We start from the raw sequence: 21,137 nt of genomic DNA on the forward strand, positions 1-21,137 counted from the left end.
TAATAGGTGTGAGGCCAGAGCAGATAAACTCCAGCTTTAGCATAAACAGTGTGCTTACCACATGAGAAGGTGTGAGCAGAGGCAGCATTTATTGCCTTATGATCTAACATGTTCAGCTGTGCCTGTAACTATTAAATTATCTGTAGCTGTTTGCCTTTCTTAAATTTGCTCATGTTTTGTGGGTTTTGTTGGGTTGTGGCTTCTTTTTAAACAAAAGTTACACTTTGGAAGCCTGATATTCCTCTTCATCCCATCTCTCAAAAATGTTTCTTAGTCCCAGTTTGAAAGTACTAGCACTGTGGGAATAGTCTGTAGAGCAGAAGCACTTGTGTTTTAGAACTCAGAGGAGATCATTTGAGTTGATATATGTCCAACAGAAGCACTGTTAATGAGACCAAAAATCTGGCTAAGGACAACAATCAGAATACTAAGGTTTCCTTAGCCACAGCGCCAAGTTTTTCAGAACTCCTCCAAAAATATTGTATAGACTGTCCCCAGAAATACTGTTAATAAAAACTAGGTGATAGTGCAGCTCTCTGATTCAACTCGTGTTTTAATTTTGCCCCCTATTTCTTTGAATATCTTTACAGAACAACCTACCCTAAAGAAACAAACTACTTATTATCTGGTTACTTATTAAGAAACAGAATTTCTAAATAGTAACCACAATTCTGCCTAGAAGACTTAACTACTACATAAAGAAACACAGTATCAATGTACTTAGTGTCCCAATCCCACAGACACTCTTTGCCACTTCACCTAGGTTTGCACCACAAGAACAGTCTAATGGCCTGAAAGAAGTGGTTTGTAACTTTCACGTGAAATCATATTTAGTAATTGTGGCCTAGGGAAGAGAAACGCACAAATGTCAGCAAAAATAAATCATCAGAAGTTCTCAAGACCAAACTGCCTACAAAACATATTGGGCCATCCTATTTAGTGTGGGGTCCCAGCCTTCTCCCTCCACAACCACCATGACTAAAATTCTAATTCAACAGAGAAAATCACAATTACATCAACATTCTGGATAAGAGAATTTAAACAATAGTTGTGATCATCTATACTGTGGTGTTTGTATCATAGAAGACCTTAAAAAACCCCAAAACAAACAAAACAAACCAACAAACAAAAAAAACCCCACAACATTCCCTGTGGTAGCTCTAAATTGTCAATGCGAATCTCAACAGTTGGTTTCATTCAACTCAAGTCTACTTTGCTCCCAAAAGAAGCAACTGCAACACATTCTCCAACCCCTCCTCACCCACTCCTATCATCTCCCTCATGGTGGTGGTAAGACCCATGGTGTAGGCACATAAAAAGAGCTGAGCCATCTTAAAATTACTGTTCATTATTCAGATGGTTCAGCTGCCTCATCCAACTAACCGCACATTTGGATGAGCACTGGCGCCTACACAAAGGATGCAGCAGAAATGCACAGCTTTCATCCACAGCATACAATTAGAGCAGCTACACCCGTAGGGAAACAGCAACATGAAAAAAACAATTACCCTGGAGTCAAATGATGCACCAAAGCTTGCCCGTGCAACAAAGGCCCTAACAAGGGTGTCGAAAAACTTAAGAATGCAACACAGCACTTAAATATCTTATCCACAACATATAAACAATTTTCAGTGCTGCTTTGCTCTGCTGTAAATGAGCTGTTAACTCTGACAATTACTCAGTTTCTGTCTATCATAGTGAGAAATCCTCAATCTTTCAAAAAGAGAGAAAAGCCTCAAGTTTTCACAACAAAAGCAAGAAAACGCAAAACATCCTGAGATCTGTTACTGAAGAGTCCCATCATCCTTGGCAGACCTATGTTGAAAGCAGCCTACCAGGGACTCAATTCTCACCGGGTCTTAGGTTATAGCACAAACAGAAATCTTAATACTGGCAATACTCGAATGAGATTAGCACTCTGAAATAAGAGCCTACACTATCAAAGCCATATTAAAGTGATTTATCTCACACATGCTGACTCTAGAAAAATATAATATAGGAAGACTGAAATTCAAGAAAAATCACTTAAGAATATAATATAAATATAACAGCATTTCTTAACTCGTCTATTTACCTATAGCATTACAAGCATGCACAGCACGGTATCAGCTTATTTAGGAAAATGAAACATTTACTTTCACTGGCCAAACAGAAAAATGAAAGTAACTCGCAAGACAAAAATTGCACCAGAATTAATACTAAGCGCACAAATTAAGTAACAGAAATAAAGCATTTGGGGCTGTGAATTCCAGCCTAATAACAGAAAGTTAACTTTAACAAAAATTCTTAAATAAATGCTTTCAAATGAGAACAAAGTCAGAAACATCATCAGCTCTTGAAAATACACATATATATACATACATATAAAAGGAAGTATTTATTAAAAATATAGGTATGATAGAAGGCATGATTTTGCACACAACGAAAGAGACGCTTGGGATTAAATCCCATCCCAGTTACACAGGGCCCTTATTCCTTCTCAGAGTAAAAGTCAGACATCTAACACTACATTTACTGATCATTTTATTTTTTTAGGCTTTTATCCCTTCAGACCTTTCTATAAAGTTTAATGAAAACTCAGGGCAGTCATGTCTGAGAAATGGTATCAAAACATGGCAAAATGTGCCATCTTGAGTAGGAAGAATTGGCATCTTAAAGCTGGAAAATTTAAAATAATACCAAAACAATAGAAACAATGTTAGCTCAATCATTCTCTATCTCAAAAGCTAAGGATCCTTTGGTTTGAGACAAATAAGTTTTTGTTTCATGAAACAGGATACAGTGAAAAACTCTTGTACGAAATGTAACTGTCACGCTGCAAATACACTTCCGTGCCAGCTTTCACATGCCTCAAATGTCAAGTAATACAAAGTTCACACAGCTTTGACAACTGAGGCAAGAACAAATACAGGATGGAAGAGAAGCATCAAGAATAAAGTAACCAATTACACACACATCCCCTTCCCAATATCGAGGTATCGAGGGAGAAGGGGGAAAAGCACTTAGAAATGTTTATTAGCAAGTCTAAGGAAACTTAGTTATGAACAGAAGACTAGGAAATAGGAAAGGACCTAGTCAGCATCACCTCTCCAATACAAGTTTCCAGCATCAAGCCCAAGTTTTGAGGAAGCACATTTTGTATCATTACATACCTATGCTGACTAAATTGGCATTTACCTGCACTCCACAAACAAAAGCAGTTTCTTGCAAAGGGTCTGAATGAACTTGTTTTTTACCCATTTTTCCCACTTCAACCCTTTAAATGTCCTTTTCCTCACTGTTTCCTTCTTCACAACCTTTTGTATTCTGACTATATAGAAGAAACTCAAATCCATGCTACACTAAGACATGTATCTCCAAGCATTTATACTTTATAGGATAAAGAAAGGTCATTGATAAGTTTTACACAGCAGCTCCAAGAATTGTTTGAAATGGATAAAACAGCTTCACAGTCTTACAAATAAATAAATAAATAAGAATAGCATAATGTATCATGCACTTTAAAATTCCCAGATGAGTTTCTTCATATTTGATTTCAAGAAAGTTCAAGAGTACTGATACATACTCTTATGTTTTCCACAAGTTAACTGCTATCAATTCTTCCACACCATACACATGAAAATGTCTGTGCCAATGCAACTCTTGCTACAGAAAAAAGCAATGCTGTAAGCAAACCTGCTCTAACTACAATAAATACCTGTGCTTCGTATTGTAACATTTGTGATGGAATTAAAAAAAAAGTATATGGCAACAGTCTTTATTGGAGGCATTACAGATAGAAACTGCTCTGTCTCCCTTTGAGCAAGTTCAAAAGTTCTCAACATATCTGTTTCAGAAGTACTGGAGTTCAGAACTAGAATAAGCAACCAGCAAGGGGAATATCTCTTTGATGAGCATCACAAACAGGGTTCAGTCTTTTTCTTACATCGTTTTCAGAAATTTAGAGACTTAATTATACAACAGTGTACCTGCAATGAAAACAATACTAGCAACAAGTTGCTAACAGATACAACTCAGACGCCTTAACTGCAGTTTTCCCAATTGATGTTCACAGCATGCTAGGAAAAAAAAAAAAATCCAGGCCCCCTCTTTGCTAGCCAGAGCTACATCGCAGGGAGTAACACTTTGTTTCATCACTGATCTAACCCGAGAAGAAAGGCACACATTAGGAACTGTTAAAAAAGAACAAACCAAAAATCCACCTATGTCAAATTGTGTGATGCGACCCTGGCAAGCCCGGTTGCTCCCGCGCACCGGAGACACTGTATATAAAAACCTGCAAGCCACAGAACGCACCTCCCCAGCGGGGCCGGCCCGGGCACAGCGGGAGGGCCCCCGAGCCCGGCGCGGCGCCGCCGCGGATCGCGGCCGTGCCGCGGCCATTGTGTGCGCTCGCGGGCGGCCGGCGCACAGCGCCCCCGCACGGCCGCGCGCCACCCGGCACCCGCCGCCGCTGGCCCCGCCCCGCCCGGCGCCGCGCCGCGCGCGCGGCTCTGGCGCCCGCCCGCACCGCGGCCGTGACGTCGCGGAGCGAGCGCGGCCGGGCCCGGCGCGCGCCTTGTTATTGACCCCGCTCGGGCGGGCGGGCACCGGCCGGACCCCGGCCCGAGCCCGCCCCGGGACGCTGAGAGGGGGTGTAGGCAGGGACAGAGCCTGTTATACAAATGTAAAAATGAAGAAAAAAAATTTCCAAAGTTTTCCTGCTTTTTTTTCCCCCTGACTTGCCCTTTTTTTTTTTTTTTTTTTTGCGGGAAATTCAATTTTTTTACCGGGCTGCTCAGGGAGAGTGAGGGAGGGGGAAAAACAACTTTGCACGCCGCAGCGCTCTCTCCTGTTACCAGCGCCTGCTCCTCTTACCAGGTTCTCGTAGCTCCGGGGATGCTCCTTGCCCGTCCAGTCCGTGCGCTTGGGCAGCAGCTGAGGGAGGGAAGAGAGGGCGCCCCGTGAGCGGCTCCCCCTCCCCCGAAGAGCCCCCCGGCAGCGCCCGGGATGGGGCGGGGGAAGCGGGAGAGCGAGGGAAGGGGGAGGGAGGCCGCAGGCGGGGCGAGTGCCGGGTGCACGGCGCCGCTCTTACCTCTTTCTCCGCCACTTCTCGGATCAGGACCTGCAGCAACAACAAAAGCGGCGCGTGAGAAAAGGTCTCAAAAACAGAGAAAAAGGGAGAAGGAGGACGAGGCGGCCAGCGCGCCGCCCGATCAGCCGCCCTGCCCGGCCGCCCCCTCCCCGCCAGGCCCGGCGGCGCCATCCATCCATCCCTCTATCCATCCATCCCTCCATCCCCTACCTGAGCCGCTTGTTGGCATGGTCCGTCCTCCAAAAAGCGAGCGATGAGGAAGTACAGCTCTGCGGGGAGAGGAGAGGCCGTCAGGGCTGGAGCTCGTCCCTTTGCCGCGGGCTTCCCTTTCTTCCCCCTGCCCGCCGCCCCTCTCCGGCTCCCCCGACCACCACTCACCCGCTCGCAGCTCCGCCGTATGCCGGCTGCCGCCGTCCCCGGACATGGCGAGGCGAAAACCGGGGAGGGGAGGGGGGGGAAAGGGGGAGAAGGGGGGTTGCCCGGGCCGCGCTCCCGCGGCAGCGTCGGGTCCCAGCGAAATGCGCCCGCCCGGTCGCTGTCACTGCTCGTTCACCGGGGAGAGTCTCGGCTCCACCATTCAACCCACGGGCAGCAGCAGCAGCAGCAGGAGGAGGAGGAAACAACAACTCGCAGCCGCCCGCCGCCAACGCCGCCGCCGCCGCCAGCTAGCGCGAGCGAGCGCGATCCCTCCGCCCGGAGAAAGAGTCCCCTCCTCCTCCGCGCCCCCTCCTCAGCCCGCACGGCCCCGCGCGCCGCCCCTTCCCCCCGCGCCCCCCCAGTCCCCGGCACTGCCTGCCGAGGGCGGCCAGGCGGGAAAGAAGGGGGGAGCCGGGCTCCCCCGCCTCCGGCTGCCGCCCCGCTGCCGCGGCGGCCCCCGGCGCTGTCCGGCGCTGGAGGGGACAGAGGGGCGAGCGCTACGCGTTTATTAGCGGGAAGGCGGGCGGGCTGTGGCAGAAGATGTCGGCGGGGTGGGCGGGAAGGCGGCGGGCGGGCGGCTGAAAGGCGCTTTCTCTGCGCGGTGCCGGCGCGCGGAGGGATACGACGCACGGGGAGGAGGAGGGGCTGCGGCGGGCAGCGGCGACTCGCGGCGGCGGCGCTGGAAGTTCCCGAGTTCCAGCGTCGTAAGAATGGGAAGCGAGCGAAGCCAAAATGCCCCCGGGGAGCGCGGCCCCGCCGGGGAGGCCCGGCGCTGCCACACGCCTTGCTCGCCGCGGCTTCCCCGTAGCCCAGCGCGCTCCCTTGGAGCCAGCCGGGGACCTCGGGGCGCTGCCAGGGGCTTTGGCATCTGCGCGTAAGTGCCACAGTGTCACGCGTTGTTGGTTCTTATTCTTGCAACATCGTGCCCGGGTTCCTGCCGTGGGTCTGGAGCGAGGGGAAATCCCAGCAAGCCCCGACCAGCCAGAAAGGCGCCTTTCTCCGTTGTTCGCGGGGCTACCCAGGCTGCTCCCCCTGAGGGGTGAAGGGCTCGTAGGGCGACCGCTTTGAAAAAGTCTCTTTAAAAAAACAAAACAAAACCAAAAACAAGGGAGGAAAAAAAAAAAAAAAAAAAAAAAGGAAAAAAAAATGAAGGAAAAAAGGCAACCGAACAAATCCCGACAGGTGATAACGATTTTATTCATTGCTCTTGCCGCCAACCAGATCAGACCTGTGGGACTGACGGATCTTCTGCCTTCCAGGAGCGCTGGGAAAGAGGAGTGTTGTCAGCGAGGACGAGCGATGGATGGTGATGCCAGCAACCTATGGCTGAACTGGAGGTAATTCACTAGCGGATCGATAACCTACCGAAGGTTCCTGAAAGGCTGCAACATTGTGGGGAGCCCGGGTAGCGGTTAAATCGTTGCTTTATTTAATGTTTGCTAGCTTGAGGATACTGAATAAAACGTTCTGGTTTGTGCTGTAACTGTTTCTTTGCCGCTTACAATCAGAAAGAAGATAAAAACAAAGCAGATGTCTGCTAATAATTAGCCTTTTTTAAAAAAAATCCATATCTGATGAGGGATTTAAAGGAGCATGGTTGGTTGTCTTTATGTTTTGCAGCGTCTCTGTGCTTTTTCAGGTCGAGTTGGGGCCTTGCAAGAACGAATGTGTTTGTGAAGAATAAAAATGAATTTAACAGGGATCAGTGTAAATAGGGGAATCTGTCATTTTTTAATATTCCTTTTGCCTCAGTTGTTAACTGATGCAACTTGAGAAGCAAAGACAAAAGTATATTTAACATTATATAGAAATTAGACAAAGAACTATTTTTCCTGTACATAAAACCCTCTGAAATTCTCAACTATCTAACTTTCAACAAAATTTAATTTGAACACCATTTCTGTGCAGCTAAAGGTAACAAGAGTTGAGCATTCTTATACGTGTTTCCAAGGCCTGCAAGCTCAGTGTACGAGCCCGAGCTTTGTGCTCAACGTGGTAAGAAAGCTTTGCTGCAATCACCCTTCTGCTTAATTGAAGAAATGTTTCCCTGAAAGATTAAAGAAAGGAGGCTAAATTATCTCTAATTTCCACTGTCTTATTATAAAAATTACATTTATATAGTGGATGTCTAGAGCCTGTGCATTTTTGACATACAATTATCACATGTCCTAAAAGAAATCAATAAAATCCTAATCTAGATTTTGTTATCATTAGGGTAAATGAATTTTGTAGGCCAGATTCTTAAAAATAAAAAGACCGAAGACTGTGTGTACTAGATTTAAACATTATGTCTGTACTGATCATTATATATCTAAAAACGTACATGTATCTCCCTTTCCCCAGATTTGTAACAATAACTGTTCTGTTTCAGCTTCATTTAAAATCCACGCTGCAAATAATTGAAATGGAAATGAAATCATATTTAATACCTAATAAACATTTTTAAAATAAAATGACTTGAATCTTTTCTTAGCAATGTAAAATATGTATTGTAATATCTTTCATAGGTGATTCTCACAACAAAGGGCTACGTGAGTAATGTGATTAACATTTTTATTTCCCTTGATGTTTACATAAAAGAAAGTATACTTTTGTATGACATCACTGAAATTGTAAACCAAGCAATAGAGAAATTTTAACGGTTAAGGAGTCTGAAAGTAGAGGAAAAACTCTCCTTGATATATTGACCCTCCTTGTTCTTTTGGTGACTCATAAGTTTTCCTGTTGGAGTTCAAAATACAGCCCACAGAATCAAAAAGTTCTTGGTGTTTTGACAATAAAATAAGGATTGTGTCTTTAATTTTTTAGATCAAGCAAAATGAAATCATAGTCCCAGACATGAGCTTGAGCACTGCAGTACTACAAGTAATATTTAATAAACAGCTATTACAAACATACTTACACTTTCTTTTTACAGATGAAATCTGATGGGATTTTTTTGTTTATGTATGGTAAGACATGAAAGTCACACTCAAGAGAAAATGCCTAATTATTATTGTTTGGTGATACATGTTAGAATGAGTCCTAAGAATTCCTACAACAGTAACAAATATTCCATTCATATATCAGAGATATTTAGTAAGATTTTATGACTCTTTCAGTTAAAATTAAGATTTTTTTTTGTAATGTACACAAGTGGAGAAAAATATAATCTCTGAATTTTTACTATCTTTATTGTTTTGCTTTCTGATAATCCCTTTCCTTTCATGCGATCTTGTCACCTTAGGTTATTTTAAAATAAAATACGTCAGTCCTGCTCTGTCAGCAAGATTTAATGTTTTCAGGAGAAATTACTCTGAAAGGTCTTCATTAAAAGAAAAGAAAAGAAAAATAGTAATGGAATTATTTTATTTTGTGATTTTCAAATGTTAATATTCACACAAAATTGTTAAATAAATTTTACACAAAAAAAAGGAAGAATAAAGTTTTATAGATTTTCCTGTTGCTGTAGATTTTGCACATCAGCTATATTAAGCAATGGACTGATCCCAGGGGCTGCTGGTTTGGGATGTCTCTTTTGAACCTGACTTGGCTTTTTTTTTTTTTTTTCCCTTCCTTTTTCCATCCTCCTCTCCTCCCCTAAATAGTGCTCTAAGCTCTTTAAGTGTCCAAACACAGATATATGAGAATTCTCTTGAATTACTGGTTACCTTTGACAGATAAGAATGTAGTATCTTTGGTTTCTTCTTGAATCTTCTGGTTTCTTTTTGCACTTCTGGGATTGGTTGGTTGGGGGGTTTGGGGGCTTTTGTTTGGTTTTCTTACTGATATATTTTACTCAGTGGTATTTTGTGTCAGTATGATTTTGTACCTTGTGCCCAGAAAGTACATTACTTGGACCCTAGTACTTGGCAGTACTTGACATGAAAAGCCTTTCTGTTTCTTTTGAAATTTGCTCTTCTCCTTTTCTCTAGGGACAAAGAAAAGTATTTAGGGTTTGTAAATAGTCAAGCTGAACAATGTAGCTAAATATTTGAAGCATGATATTGGCAGGGGGTGGCTGAGAGCAACATAAAGCAGTGACTAAGCTTTCCTCGAGTTTGCGTGGTTGGTTGGTTACTTGAACAGGGCTTTTTTGGTGGCTTTTTCCACCTCAAATGAAAATAATCACCACTAGTTGCTGTTGATTCTTACTCTTGAAACCAACCATAAACCTTACAAGGGCAGAGAAGTGTGTGATGAGTGCTTGTGAGACCAGCAACTTTTTTTATTATTATCCTTTATGTTAACTTCATGCAGAAAGAACCACACCTGCTAAAATACAATATGGCTATGAGCAAATTCCTTCTGTAGTTTCAAACAATAATTTGGAGCTTAACTAAGTAGCTTCACATCACAATTCATTTAAATACTCACTTGCTCATGCTTTATGCCAAGAATACATGCATATCTTTTCTGCACCCTGCATCAGTAACCTACCAGAACTTTCTACTCTGAAGTTTCTAATAGAGTGCTTAGCTGCTTTGTATTCTGCCCTTATCTGATATTAAATAGTGAACATTATGCTTCTACTTTTTACTATATTTCCCATTTCAGTGTGCTCTTTACCACAGGACGTGCATGTCTCTCCACTCCACTATTTTTGAAAATATTTCCTCTTACTCCTGCTTGCTTCTTACTGATGGTGAAGAGGAGCATAGAATTAGGCACCTGTATTACCCAAACCACCATAAGCACAGACAAATTAACATTTCTTTTAAAAGCACACAAATAGATTAACCTCCAACAAATGTTTTTTGTCTGTTTTCCTCCTGTGCAGCTGGAGGCATAAAGCAAAATCAAGACATTTATGAAGACAACATTAACTTTTGTGTAAAAACAAATAATTAGCTGCAAATCTACTATCAGGCTTTTGAAAGTACATTTATATGTCATTTATATTTTGAGCAGTAAATGAGCCTTATTGGAGCTCATCCAATGAACCTAAAAACCTCTTTAATATGCTGTTACCCAAATAAATATGAATTGCACCAGCCATGACATTCTTTTGGTTTCACTGTTATATTTTTGAGTACAAAACCTTCCCTTTCCCTTACAAAAGGAAACTAAGAATAAGGCCTATGTTATTCCTACTGAATAGAGGAATTCTACTGGTTCATGATAGGGATTCGGTTTTGTTTTGTTTTGGTTTAAAGCAAATTTATTTGTGGTCCTGTGTTTTGTACAAGACTTTCAGTTACATTTCCTGGATCAGTTTGACAGTTCAACTTTCTATGCTGAATATATTCCCTAATTATCTAGAGAATATTGAGAAAATTATTAAACTGCTGTACTTAATTGCTTGCTATTGGGCTTTTCTTCACGGAGAGTCTTGGATATTTGCCATATCTATTTTCACATCTATTTGATGTCTCCAAAGTTTTCTGAGTCTTCTAAGGATTATGTAGAAGGGTTTTTTAATGGAAGCTTGGAAGAAATTAATACACAGGGTATATTTTAGACGAGAGCTACTCCATAATGAAAATGGGAGCTATGTTGCTTTGTATATTGACAATTATTTGCTTAGATTATTACTTCTACAAAAAATTTGAAAATATTTGCTGTTATTTCACTTTGTAGTGAAGTGTTCCAATATGCTAAGGCAAGTGTTGTTGAGCAGAAGGTCTCAAAATAAAGTGTATCATTTATCTGTTTCAGTGGTTTCATGTTAGACTACTGAGTCTAAGGAGAGTTACTTGATGTCACTTCAGTGACAAATTTTATTTAAATTGGTAAATTATAAAGTTTATTAAGGCACAATTTCATAGTGGCCTTTAGCTACTGTTTGTCTTTCCATTTCTCTAAATGAAAATTCAGATTTCTGTTTAACCGAGTTTGAGGACCATTTCCAGTTAGAGGTTTGGATTTGATTTTTTTATTTCCTGTAGTAGCCTGTCAGAAATGAAACTTTTAAAAATACAGATGAGAGATTATTTGCCTGGTTTTCAAAATGGTGCTGGCTATCAGTAGCTTTGGTATAGACTTGGAATTTCTGTGAGTTAATACAAAAGACTGTTAAAGATTTACATCTATGTAATAACTTAAGAGATTCTGTCATATTGTTATCAGACATACTGTCTGATAAACTTGCTAATATGCAATTTAGATAAAAGTAGAGGAGTCCATAAGAAATATCAGTGAGATCTATCCAGAAAGGGATGAGCTGAACAATGTAGGTAAAGTTTCATGATGTTACATTCAAAATAATCTATTGAAGAAATTATATGAGTCATTCAGGCTCCGTACAGGCTCCAAACCAATATATGGAGGAGAAAAAAAAGCCCTTTATTTGATGGCCAGTAGTAAATCTTTTTAAAAGACCATTCTATTTATTACATATTCAACATTGAGAATGTTGTGGGTTTTTTTTTCTAGAACTCTAATATGAAACCAGCGAAACAAAACAATAATACGTCTTCTGTTGTAATACTGCATTTAGTTTTTCACCTTATATCTAAAAAAATTAAGAGTTCAGGAGGAAATTAGGATCAAGGAAAAACAGTTTAGGAATAGGATTGAAGGTGAAGGAAAATCAGTGCATACAAAATTTCTCTGTTTCAGAGAAGATAAAGCAAGACCCTTTATACACTCTAGGGTATAGTTCAAGAATTAAAACATTTGAAAGATTTCAAATTAAAAAACTATGATTTTCCTCATAACAAAATATAGCCATTCTGGCCTCACTTTTGCCTCAGAAGTCTCAATGGCAAGGATTTTAGCAGTCTTCAGAAGGACTGATACTTCTACAGGTAAGAACAGCCAGTGATAAATACATAATTATAAAGATTGCTAGTCTGATCCAACACAGCCTTGGTCTGTTGCCAGTCTAAAGACAATCCTTAGTTTTTCCCAAGTATTTCCTTCTAATGTTGTTTTAGTTTAGACCTATCAAGTATTTTTATTTCTATGCAGTTGAAATATATACTTTCCCCAAAATAGCAATGATGTAGAGTGAGTAGTACCAATATTTGCACTTACAGTAAAAATTCAGGGCTGGTAGCATTGAGCCATTTGGCTGACAGTGCCTACTTTGTGTAGCATATGTGATTTGTCAGTCATCCATGAAATACACATCACTGAGATTCGGATCTCCATTTATTGTTCAGTCTTCTAAGAAAATACTGGTCTGCTGATCCAGATTTCTCAACATTTTGTATTCTTGTGTAGCATCTACTTGGTGCCTGGAAAGGATTATTTTATATTTTCAGTTTGCCCAGCTGTGGTGAGCCACATAGGCATGGGTACTAATTGAAATACAAATTGTGTAAGATAACTGCTGATTTAAAATAATTGAACCAAGCTCTTGATTTTACAGGTTGTAGAGTACCAGAGACAAGAAGTGTGATCAGACCACAAATGATCCCTGCATATACGTGATGCTGGTTGCATTTTTTGTTTGCTTCCTTGTTTTTAACCTAATACTACTGGAAGATGAAAACTGGCACATGTGACTCCCTTTTCCCAGGTGAGGCCCTACCACAAGATTAAAAGATTGTGATCATTCTTGATGGGCTAATCGGTAGTTTTCTCATGCAGAGTGGAGCAGCTTTTTTAACAGATATTAAGAACCCTCTCTTGAGGATATTTTCCCAGGTGGCTAGCTCAGTCTATTCTGAGGTACAAAATACTGATTTCCCCAGAAGAATTTGAACTAAAGTGGGATCCTCCTGCACATCAGAGTGAACTAAAACTGCACAACCCCCTCTTTGGTTACAGCCTAGCATGCTCAGAAAATGATCCATAAATAGGGTGTACAAGCAAGACCAGCAGAGATTTCTGGATCATGAGGAACAGGCAGTGTTAGGCAAAGTAAGAAATATTTTAGACACTCAAACTTACTGTTGGAGAATTAAGTATCTATATTTTGAATGGTAAAATAATGGAAAGATTATTTTATAGTTAGTGTCATACACATTCCCACCTCATCACTGATGGGTGTTCTTGTAATGATCTCTGGACTACAGGCTTAGTGCTGTTTTCTGCACGTGTGATTTTTTTTTTTTTTTTTTAATCCAACATCCAAGATTGAATAAAAAAGGAATTGAACTTGATCTTTCAACATGAAGTTTGACTACTATTAATTGCCTCTTGGCAGGCCCTTATAAGTAAAGCACTAAATAACACTAGAAGTCCATCAGCTAATATGAAGAAACACATCTTATGAAAACTAGATTGAGCAGTTGAAGAAATACATAGGTCATTATTTTTAACATAGTTATAATAAAGCCATGTCTATTTAATTCATGCATCAATTTTTTGGTATATATGTTTGAAGGTGCTTTCCTGAGACCCTGCATAGCCGTTTGTGACAGTTTTAACAGCATGCCAGTCTTGGTGCATCCCAGATTTCACCACATTAAGTATACCTCTGAATTGTGTTGTTCTCATATACTCGTATACCCTGATTTTTCAACTGAAAATTTTCAGCAGCCAGCATCCTCACAATTTTCTCCTCCCCCAGGAGAGCGGTACGTATGCCTTTCAGTCCATTCACTGATGGATAATTCTAATAGCGTAGGACTCTGTAAGAGAGGACAGGTCATCGCATATTTGCAGACAACAAAACTTCAAATTGCAGTACACAGCAGGTAAGGCGTTCTTGATGCTGCATTCCTCTGTTTTAAATTTTACCCGTAATAATAATCTGAAGAGCGCTACTGTCTACTCAATTTCTGGCCAGTTGCTCATGCCAGTGGCCATATCCGTATTGCTGGGCTCTTTCAACCTCCAAAACAAGACAGCTGCATCTGCATTGCCAGCTGGGCCTGAGCTACCCTCAAAGCCATGCCAAGGGTGGCTTGGGAGAATGCTGCTTGTCCTGGACCTAGTGCGGGGACCCTGCTGACAACAATTTAACAGTGTAAGCTGTGGGCTTCAAGTCTGCATCTCTTTTGTGCCCTGGCACATTTTGGTTTGCTAGCATAGACACAGCTTTTGCAACAAACGAAACTGAAACTGCCATTGTGCTTTACTTCTGAATCTGAGATATCTTTATAGTAAGGCATAGTACATAAAACACGAAATTCATCCCAAAACAATGTGCTTTGCTAGGAAGTTCTAGAGGCAGAGATTAATCCTAGCTAGTTTGTAACAAACCTTAAGATGGCTCAGTTCACTTTTTCTCAGCCTCCAAATTACTTGAGTCTTTATTCTGTACACTAAATAATGAGAAAATGCTGAAATGCTTAAAATTATCGTAAAACCTTCTCAGGGGCACACTAAAGATCCTTAAAAGAAGAGTTGATCTGGAAAATAAACCAAAAAATACAAAGTCTCAAGCTGATGAGAAGTTGAAAGAAAACAATGTACCATTATAAGGAGGTTAACAAATTAACATCTCTCAGAGACAGTCTTGCAGTATGTCTCAATCATTGCTACAGTGTTCTGGCCTGATAACTACCTGCAGTTTGTGGAGTCAAGTGGTGGCCGCAGTTTCTCCCAACAAATCTATTTCAAAGTGCTTGAGAGGCATCACAAAGGACATCTTACGTCTTAGAATAAATTGCGTTGGAAGGGACCCACAAAGATCATCAAAACCCAACTCCTAGCCCTGCATAGGTCAGCCTCAAATATCACGTCATGTACCCAAGAGTATTGTCCAACCATTCCTTGAACTCTGTCAGGCTTGGTGCTGTGACCCCTTTCCTGGGGAGCCCATTCCAATGCCCAGCCACTGCCTGGGTGAAAAGCTTTTCCCTATTATCCAACCTAAAACTCCCCAACAGCACTTCAGGCCATTCTGGGTCCTGTCACTGGTCACCACAGAGAAGAGATCAGTGCCTGCCCCTCCTCCTCCCCTCACAAGGAAGCTGTAACTGCAGTGAGGTCTCCCCTCAGTCTCCTCCAGCTGAACAGACCCAGTGCCCTCAGCTGCTCCTCATGCAGCTTCCCCTCAAGGCCCTTCACCATCTTTGTTGCCCTCCTTTGGACACTCTCTAATAGTTCAATGTCTTGTTTACACTGTGGCACCCAAACCTGTCCCCAGCACTGGAGGTGAGGCTGCCCCAGTGCAGAGCAGAGTGGGACAATCCCCTCCCTTGGCTGGCTGGTGATGCTGGGCTGATGTACCCCAGGACAGGGTTGGCCCTCCTGGCTGCCAGGCCACTGCTGATTCATGTTCAACTTGCCATCTGCCAGGACCCTCAGGTCCCTTTACATGGTGCTGCTTTCCAGCATGCCATTCCCAGTCTGTCTGTACATTCAAGGCTGCCCCATCTCAGGTACAGATCCAGCACTTGCCTTTGTTAAACTTCATACAGTTGGGTGATTGCCCAGTCCTCTAATCTGTCAAAGACTTTGTCAGACCTTACTGGGAACAGGAAGACTAAAAAAGAAAGCATGGAAAGAACTGAGAAGAATTTTCAGACAGTGTTTGGCCATAAAGCTTCTTGCCACCTGCTTGTTATCTGGTGAAAATATGACTATGGGGAGGGGGGAAGGTGGAACACCCCTTTTTGAAAGAGGTAATATATAACTGAGTCCTTTATTCATGGTCCAACAATAATATAATCTGCTAAACATGCCAGATGCACTGTTGTTAAGAGATATATGATATCAAATGCTTTGTCTAATTGCTTCATGAATAAAGGGACAGCCAGTGTTTTCCATGCTTGGTATAAAACAAGTCTATTGTTATAAGTGATGAACTGAATTGTTAATTGAATTTCATTAGAATGCAATATTTATGCTGCTGGCTTCTTTCTGTATATTACCTAATGCGTTGTAGGATCTATAAACCTAAAACAACACCCCACCATAAAAGGATTAATCCAATGTTAATGCTGAAGCAGTCATCAGATGAGGAGCATTACTCTTTTCACTTAAAGGAGACAGCATTTAAAAATAAGTTAGGACACCCCTGTGATCATTTGAGTGTGAATGGGACAGTGGTTCGACAGAGCCAAAGACAAGTGCTCTAACATGAGTTGCTTACAGCCTATGTGGCAGTGATCCACCTTGCAGTTTCACTAAGGGTGACATCTATTTGGAAATACAATTTTATTTTTTGCTGTTTTTTTGAGATGTCTTCACAATTATATTCAACTGCTACTGTAATTGGCACTTGCAACTCAATATTTAAAACCGATTTCACACACTTCCCGTAGTCGTAACAGCCTGTGTACTAACAGAGCACTAGCCATCTCTTGTCATTAATTCCTGTTAACACTACCCACATTCACTGTTTTTGAATAGCAATTCTCAACTTTCTGATTCATCCTAATCATATAAGACAACCAGCTGCTAAAAATGCCATGACAAAATCTATCTTTATGCAACTATTTGGAAGTGTGCCTTTTCTGTACTACTCCACATGGGAATAACTAGCACCAGTGACATTGTTGCCTTCAATGAACTACCACTACACATACCTGGGGAATCCAGGGTCCCCACCTCCCCTCTGGCTGCTGAGGCCAAGCAACCCTCATCCTGTGTATGGCCACTATAAAGAAGTCTCAAAACAATGGTAGAGGTGCTAGGCTCACCTGGCCTTCCCCTGGCTCTGCCATCTCATCTGAAAGTCTGGTATCTATTGGCACTGATGTAGATAGCGGACTTCCCAGTAGCCTCTTGATGCTCATATTTACCATATATCTAAACATTTACTTACCTAGTTCCCTTGGGGGTAAAGAAGGCAAAGCTTCCTGAAAGACTCCAGAACTTTCATCAACACAGCCAATAGTTATCCTGCAGGTGGAGATTTGGCACCAATGCACAAATGATATTTAAGTGCAAAAATGCCTTCAAGGAAGTATGGAAAAAAAACCCCTTACAATTACAAGCTTTACCAGGAATGTAACCCAGAGGGAACAAAACAAAAACACTGTGCCCACAGTAACTGGATTGTTGATAAAGGACCTGAGGGGAAAAATAAATCTAGTGACATTCAAGGCTTGTTTGCACATGCAAAAAAATTTGCTGTTTCTCTCTTACTCCGATTCATAGAAAAACGTTTCTCCTATGTTGTGCACGATATCTTCCTCCACCAGCCAGCCCAGATTACAGGATCAGACTACTTCCCTCCTCCTGGCATTCCCAGCTCTCCCCCCTGCCCCCCACCCATCCAGATTGTCTTCCATAAAGAATTGCTGCTGTGCAGTCACTGCAGGGTATTCACACATTGCTCCTACACTCAGCCACCAGGGAACTTTCTTCTAACCTCATTCTGAGATGGCCCCCACCAGCTGCTGCAGAAGCAGCACTCCTCCCTCCTGTGAATAATGTGCAGCCATCTATAAGATGACTATGAACAGAATCACAAAAATTCTCCACTACTGCTAGTCCTTTTTAGTTGTTCTAGATGCACCTGAGATACATCACATGCTTCATCTCCAATAGTTATGAACCGCTTTTTATCAAGAGTTCACATCTTCCAACTTCTTACAGAATATGCTTGACATATGCATATATATATATAAGACATCAGAGACTAGGAGGGCCTTGGTCTGGTTTTTAGAGATTAGATATTATTATTATATTATTACTATTGTGGAAAAAGCTTAGAATAGGCTTCCAGCTTCATGTCACAATGGTTTGCAAAAGTTCTTGTTCCACAACCTTTATTTTGCAAGGAACTAGAGTAGTATTTTATAGCCATTATAGAAATAGACTGAGGACTTTGACAAGATCACTCCTTCTAGTCACTGCATTGTCATCTTAAATTATATTGCTCTCCATTAAAATTTTCATTATTGGAAGATTCATATCCAACAGCTTAGTACCTGAAATTGTCCAGTATAAATTCAGTTTTTATGGGCTTCAAGTCTGAAATTTATTTCTGAATGAGAATGGAAACTGTGATAAAACAATTCCTACAAGTTACACTACCGTAACATAAATGCTGTACTAAAAAAGCACAATGGCCTCACACAATCAGATTTATTTTTTGAGCATGAATTTGAATTACTGGCTTAATCCTTATCTTAGCAGGTATGCAAATATGATTTTCCACTCATATTATTATTAGCATCAATAGACAAAGTTTAAATCTAGTGTTAGTTAAGTCAGTTTTCACCAGAACTCATTTACAGCCACTTTGAAGATGCTTGTGAGGGTATTTTGCCATATTAGTCAAACACCTGTTAGTCCCTGTCATCACGAAGGGCATAAAGTATCAAAACAGTTTATTTCTTATACTGTCCATTTTCTATGGGAAAACTATTAACTATTTAATTCTGATCTATTATAAATACGGAACTGGACATTCTAGAAAGCAGTTGCTGGCAATCTGGCAAGCCAATTTGGCTATAGCTAGGCAAGTAACGGCTTTATGGTAAGTTCAGTTTTAAAAGAAAGCAAAAAGTATGTGTATCGGAGAGAACAGGAATTAAAAAAAATCTTGTTTTACCAAAAATAACGGCACCAAACATTCTAATGCCTCTTCTGACCATTATGTATGCAACAATTTAACTAACAGTGGAAGTATTCTTCACATTTTCCTGCAAAAAAAAGGAAAGATAACAAACCTTGATTCCAGGAGGGTGACAAAGTTCTTGCTATACTGGAGTTGTTTACAGTCTCCTGTGCTTTTAGTGGTTTAATTCACATATAGAAGTTCACTGTCTTATTTAATATAAATGGACATTGTGTGCTAAATTATTACTTTTTTCCAATTCCACTAGAAATTTAACTTGCATGTTATTTATTCTAATAAGTGATCTTTATTTTCTTGCTAGTCCTTTTTTCTTTTCCTGTTTTTCCTTTTTGCAGTTATGAACAGACCAAATAACTCTCAAACTTTTAAGGGTTGAGCAAGATGCACCAAAACAAATTAATTTTCACTGCTGTTTAGCACAAGGGGTAATTTTCCATTAGGATTGCTGTTAATTACTTGCATCTTATCTGCAGTTCAGAAAACTTGCCTTTGCCATTGAACAGACAAAATACCAAGCGTAACCTTGTGCTGACACATGCAATTAGCTCAAGGTCAGTGAATGATAGGGAAATAGTGGAAAGTGACAACCAAGGGGAACTATATAAGGCTAAGGGAAGGGGAATCTTTAACTACTCATGAGTAACTTTTTTTTTTTTAAAATAATTTTTATATCTTGTTTCTCATGCATTTGCCTCCTTTAAATTTTAAAAAAACCCTCTCTATCTTTCTGTCATGGTTTAGGAATGGTCCTCCCCGGTTCAGTGCTCCCACTGAGACTCTCCCAAGCCAGATGCCACTTGCTCACTCTCCTTCCCACACCAGGCATGGAGTTGAAAACTGGGGGCACAAAAAGTGAAAATCACAGGCTGAGATAAGAACAGTTTACTGGGAACAGCAATGAGATAAGGAACAGTAACACCAACAACACCAATGACAAAAGTGTACACAGAGTGGGTGATTTACACACAAAATGCTCACCAAGCCTCAGATAACTAAACAATAAGGGATGAACCATAAGCCCACTGTTGGAAATGGACATGCTTCTCCTTGGAGGAGACAGAGCCCCTTCCTCCCAACCCTGGGACCCTAGCCATGGGGTAAGATGGTATTGAATAACATTTGCGTCTTGGACGCCCACACACAGCTCCAGGCTCTGCCCCCTCACAGCTACTGCAAAACATTAACCCTGTCCTTGGCTGGGACTTGGACACCTTCACATTTTTTAAAATGTACCTTGAATTACCCATCTGTTCCATCCCACAGAGGACAAATACTGCTTTCAGGGATCCCTCCAAACCTTGTGTTCAAGTGTGAAGCAGTCAGTCATTAAATACTGATGATACAAGTTTCCTTATGGCAGAGATGTGACACCTGGCACTTCCAACTGCCACTTCAAAACTAAAATACTTACATACTTCCTGAAGGTGCTCTGCAGATCACCACCTGCCCACGAAGACTCTTGCTACATATGTCTGAATGTGTGACCATTCTAATTTTAAAAACATATTCTAGAACTTGATACAGTGCCTTGAAGATTTCTCTGAGAATTTGACACATAGAGAAAAAATATAGGTAAGCATGACATTTACAAAGCACTTTCGAAAAATCAGAAATGTTAAGTGAATCAGCAGGGTAGTGTGTTTTACTGCACTTTAGCCAAGTGGATATTTTGTTAAATGCTTCCAATGGAATTCTGGCACTGAGCTGAATCTCCTAATCCGGTTGAGACAACAGAAGAATTTTGTGCCAAAATTACTAGGTCAAGATATTGTGCAATTAGTTTAAGGACCCAACTCTTGCCCACCTTATAGCCATTGATTAAAAGAGCTCTCCTTAAATAAGCCTGTCCAGAGAAATGTCTTCTGACACTTATGTTTAAGTTGAAATCTAAGTTTAAAGGGTCATTTCAAGAGCTTCAAGTGTCTAGATAGGATTAGGCAACTAATCTCTTAGTGAGTCACACAAAATTATGGGAGTATATATGCACACACACAGAGGAACAAGAAACTCATAAATTGAAAAAATGCCTACAAATAGCACTTTGATGATTCTGTGAAAGAGTTCAGATGGTTCAACTTCCCACAACCATAGCTTCTAATAGACTTTCAACAGGGTCCATCAGAAAACAAATCAGAAGTAGTGTGCAGGATTACCAAACACATATCACTGGGTAACACTAAGGATTTCGCTTCTCATTGTCTGCAGTGTCCGATATAGGCCTCTGCCTTCCATCACCAACAGCAAAGCATCGATTTAAATTTTCTAACAAAACTAAGTTCATGCTGCAGAGAACAG

At 41.2% G+C, this 21,137-nt stretch overlaps 1 protein-coding gene and 1 long non-coding RNA gene across 2 annotated transcripts in view; one reads left to right on the plus strand and one right to left on the minus strand.

The window, feature by feature from the left end:
* The window catches only part of PHIP (pleckstrin homology domain interacting protein), a 107,014-nt gene extending 101,286 nt beyond the window's left edge, over positions 1–5,728 (minus strand). Inside the window, exons 1-4 of the mRNA XM_066315049.1 lie at positions 5,453–5,728; positions 5,285–5,343; positions 5,075–5,104; positions 4,858–4,917 (exon numbers count right to left, since the gene is read on the minus strand). Coding sequence (XP_066171146.1) covers positions 4,858–4,917; positions 5,075–5,104; positions 5,285–5,343; positions 5,453–5,498 — 195 coding nt within the window. The 5' untranslated portion in view covers positions 5,499–5,728. The remainder of the gene's footprint in view (positions 1–4,857; positions 4,918–5,074; positions 5,105–5,284; positions 5,344–5,452) is intronic.
* An 882-nt stretch (positions 5,729–6,610) lies between these two features.
* On the plus strand, positions 6,611–8,890 carry LOC136358901 (uncharacterized). The gene is made up of 2 exons (XR_010743177.1): positions 6,611–6,828; positions 7,131–8,890. It is a non-coding gene; the product is annotated as an uncharacterized lncRNA (long non-coding RNA).
* The last annotated feature ends 12,247 nt before the right edge of the window (positions 8,891–21,137 follow it).

The sequence above is a fragment of the Sylvia atricapilla genome, chromosome 3 (assembly GCF_009819655.1).
Source record: "Sylvia atricapilla isolate bSylAtr1 chromosome 3, bSylAtr1.pri, whole genome shotgun sequence".
NCBI lineage: Eukaryota > Metazoa > Chordata > Aves > Passeriformes > Sylviidae > Sylvia > Sylvia atricapilla.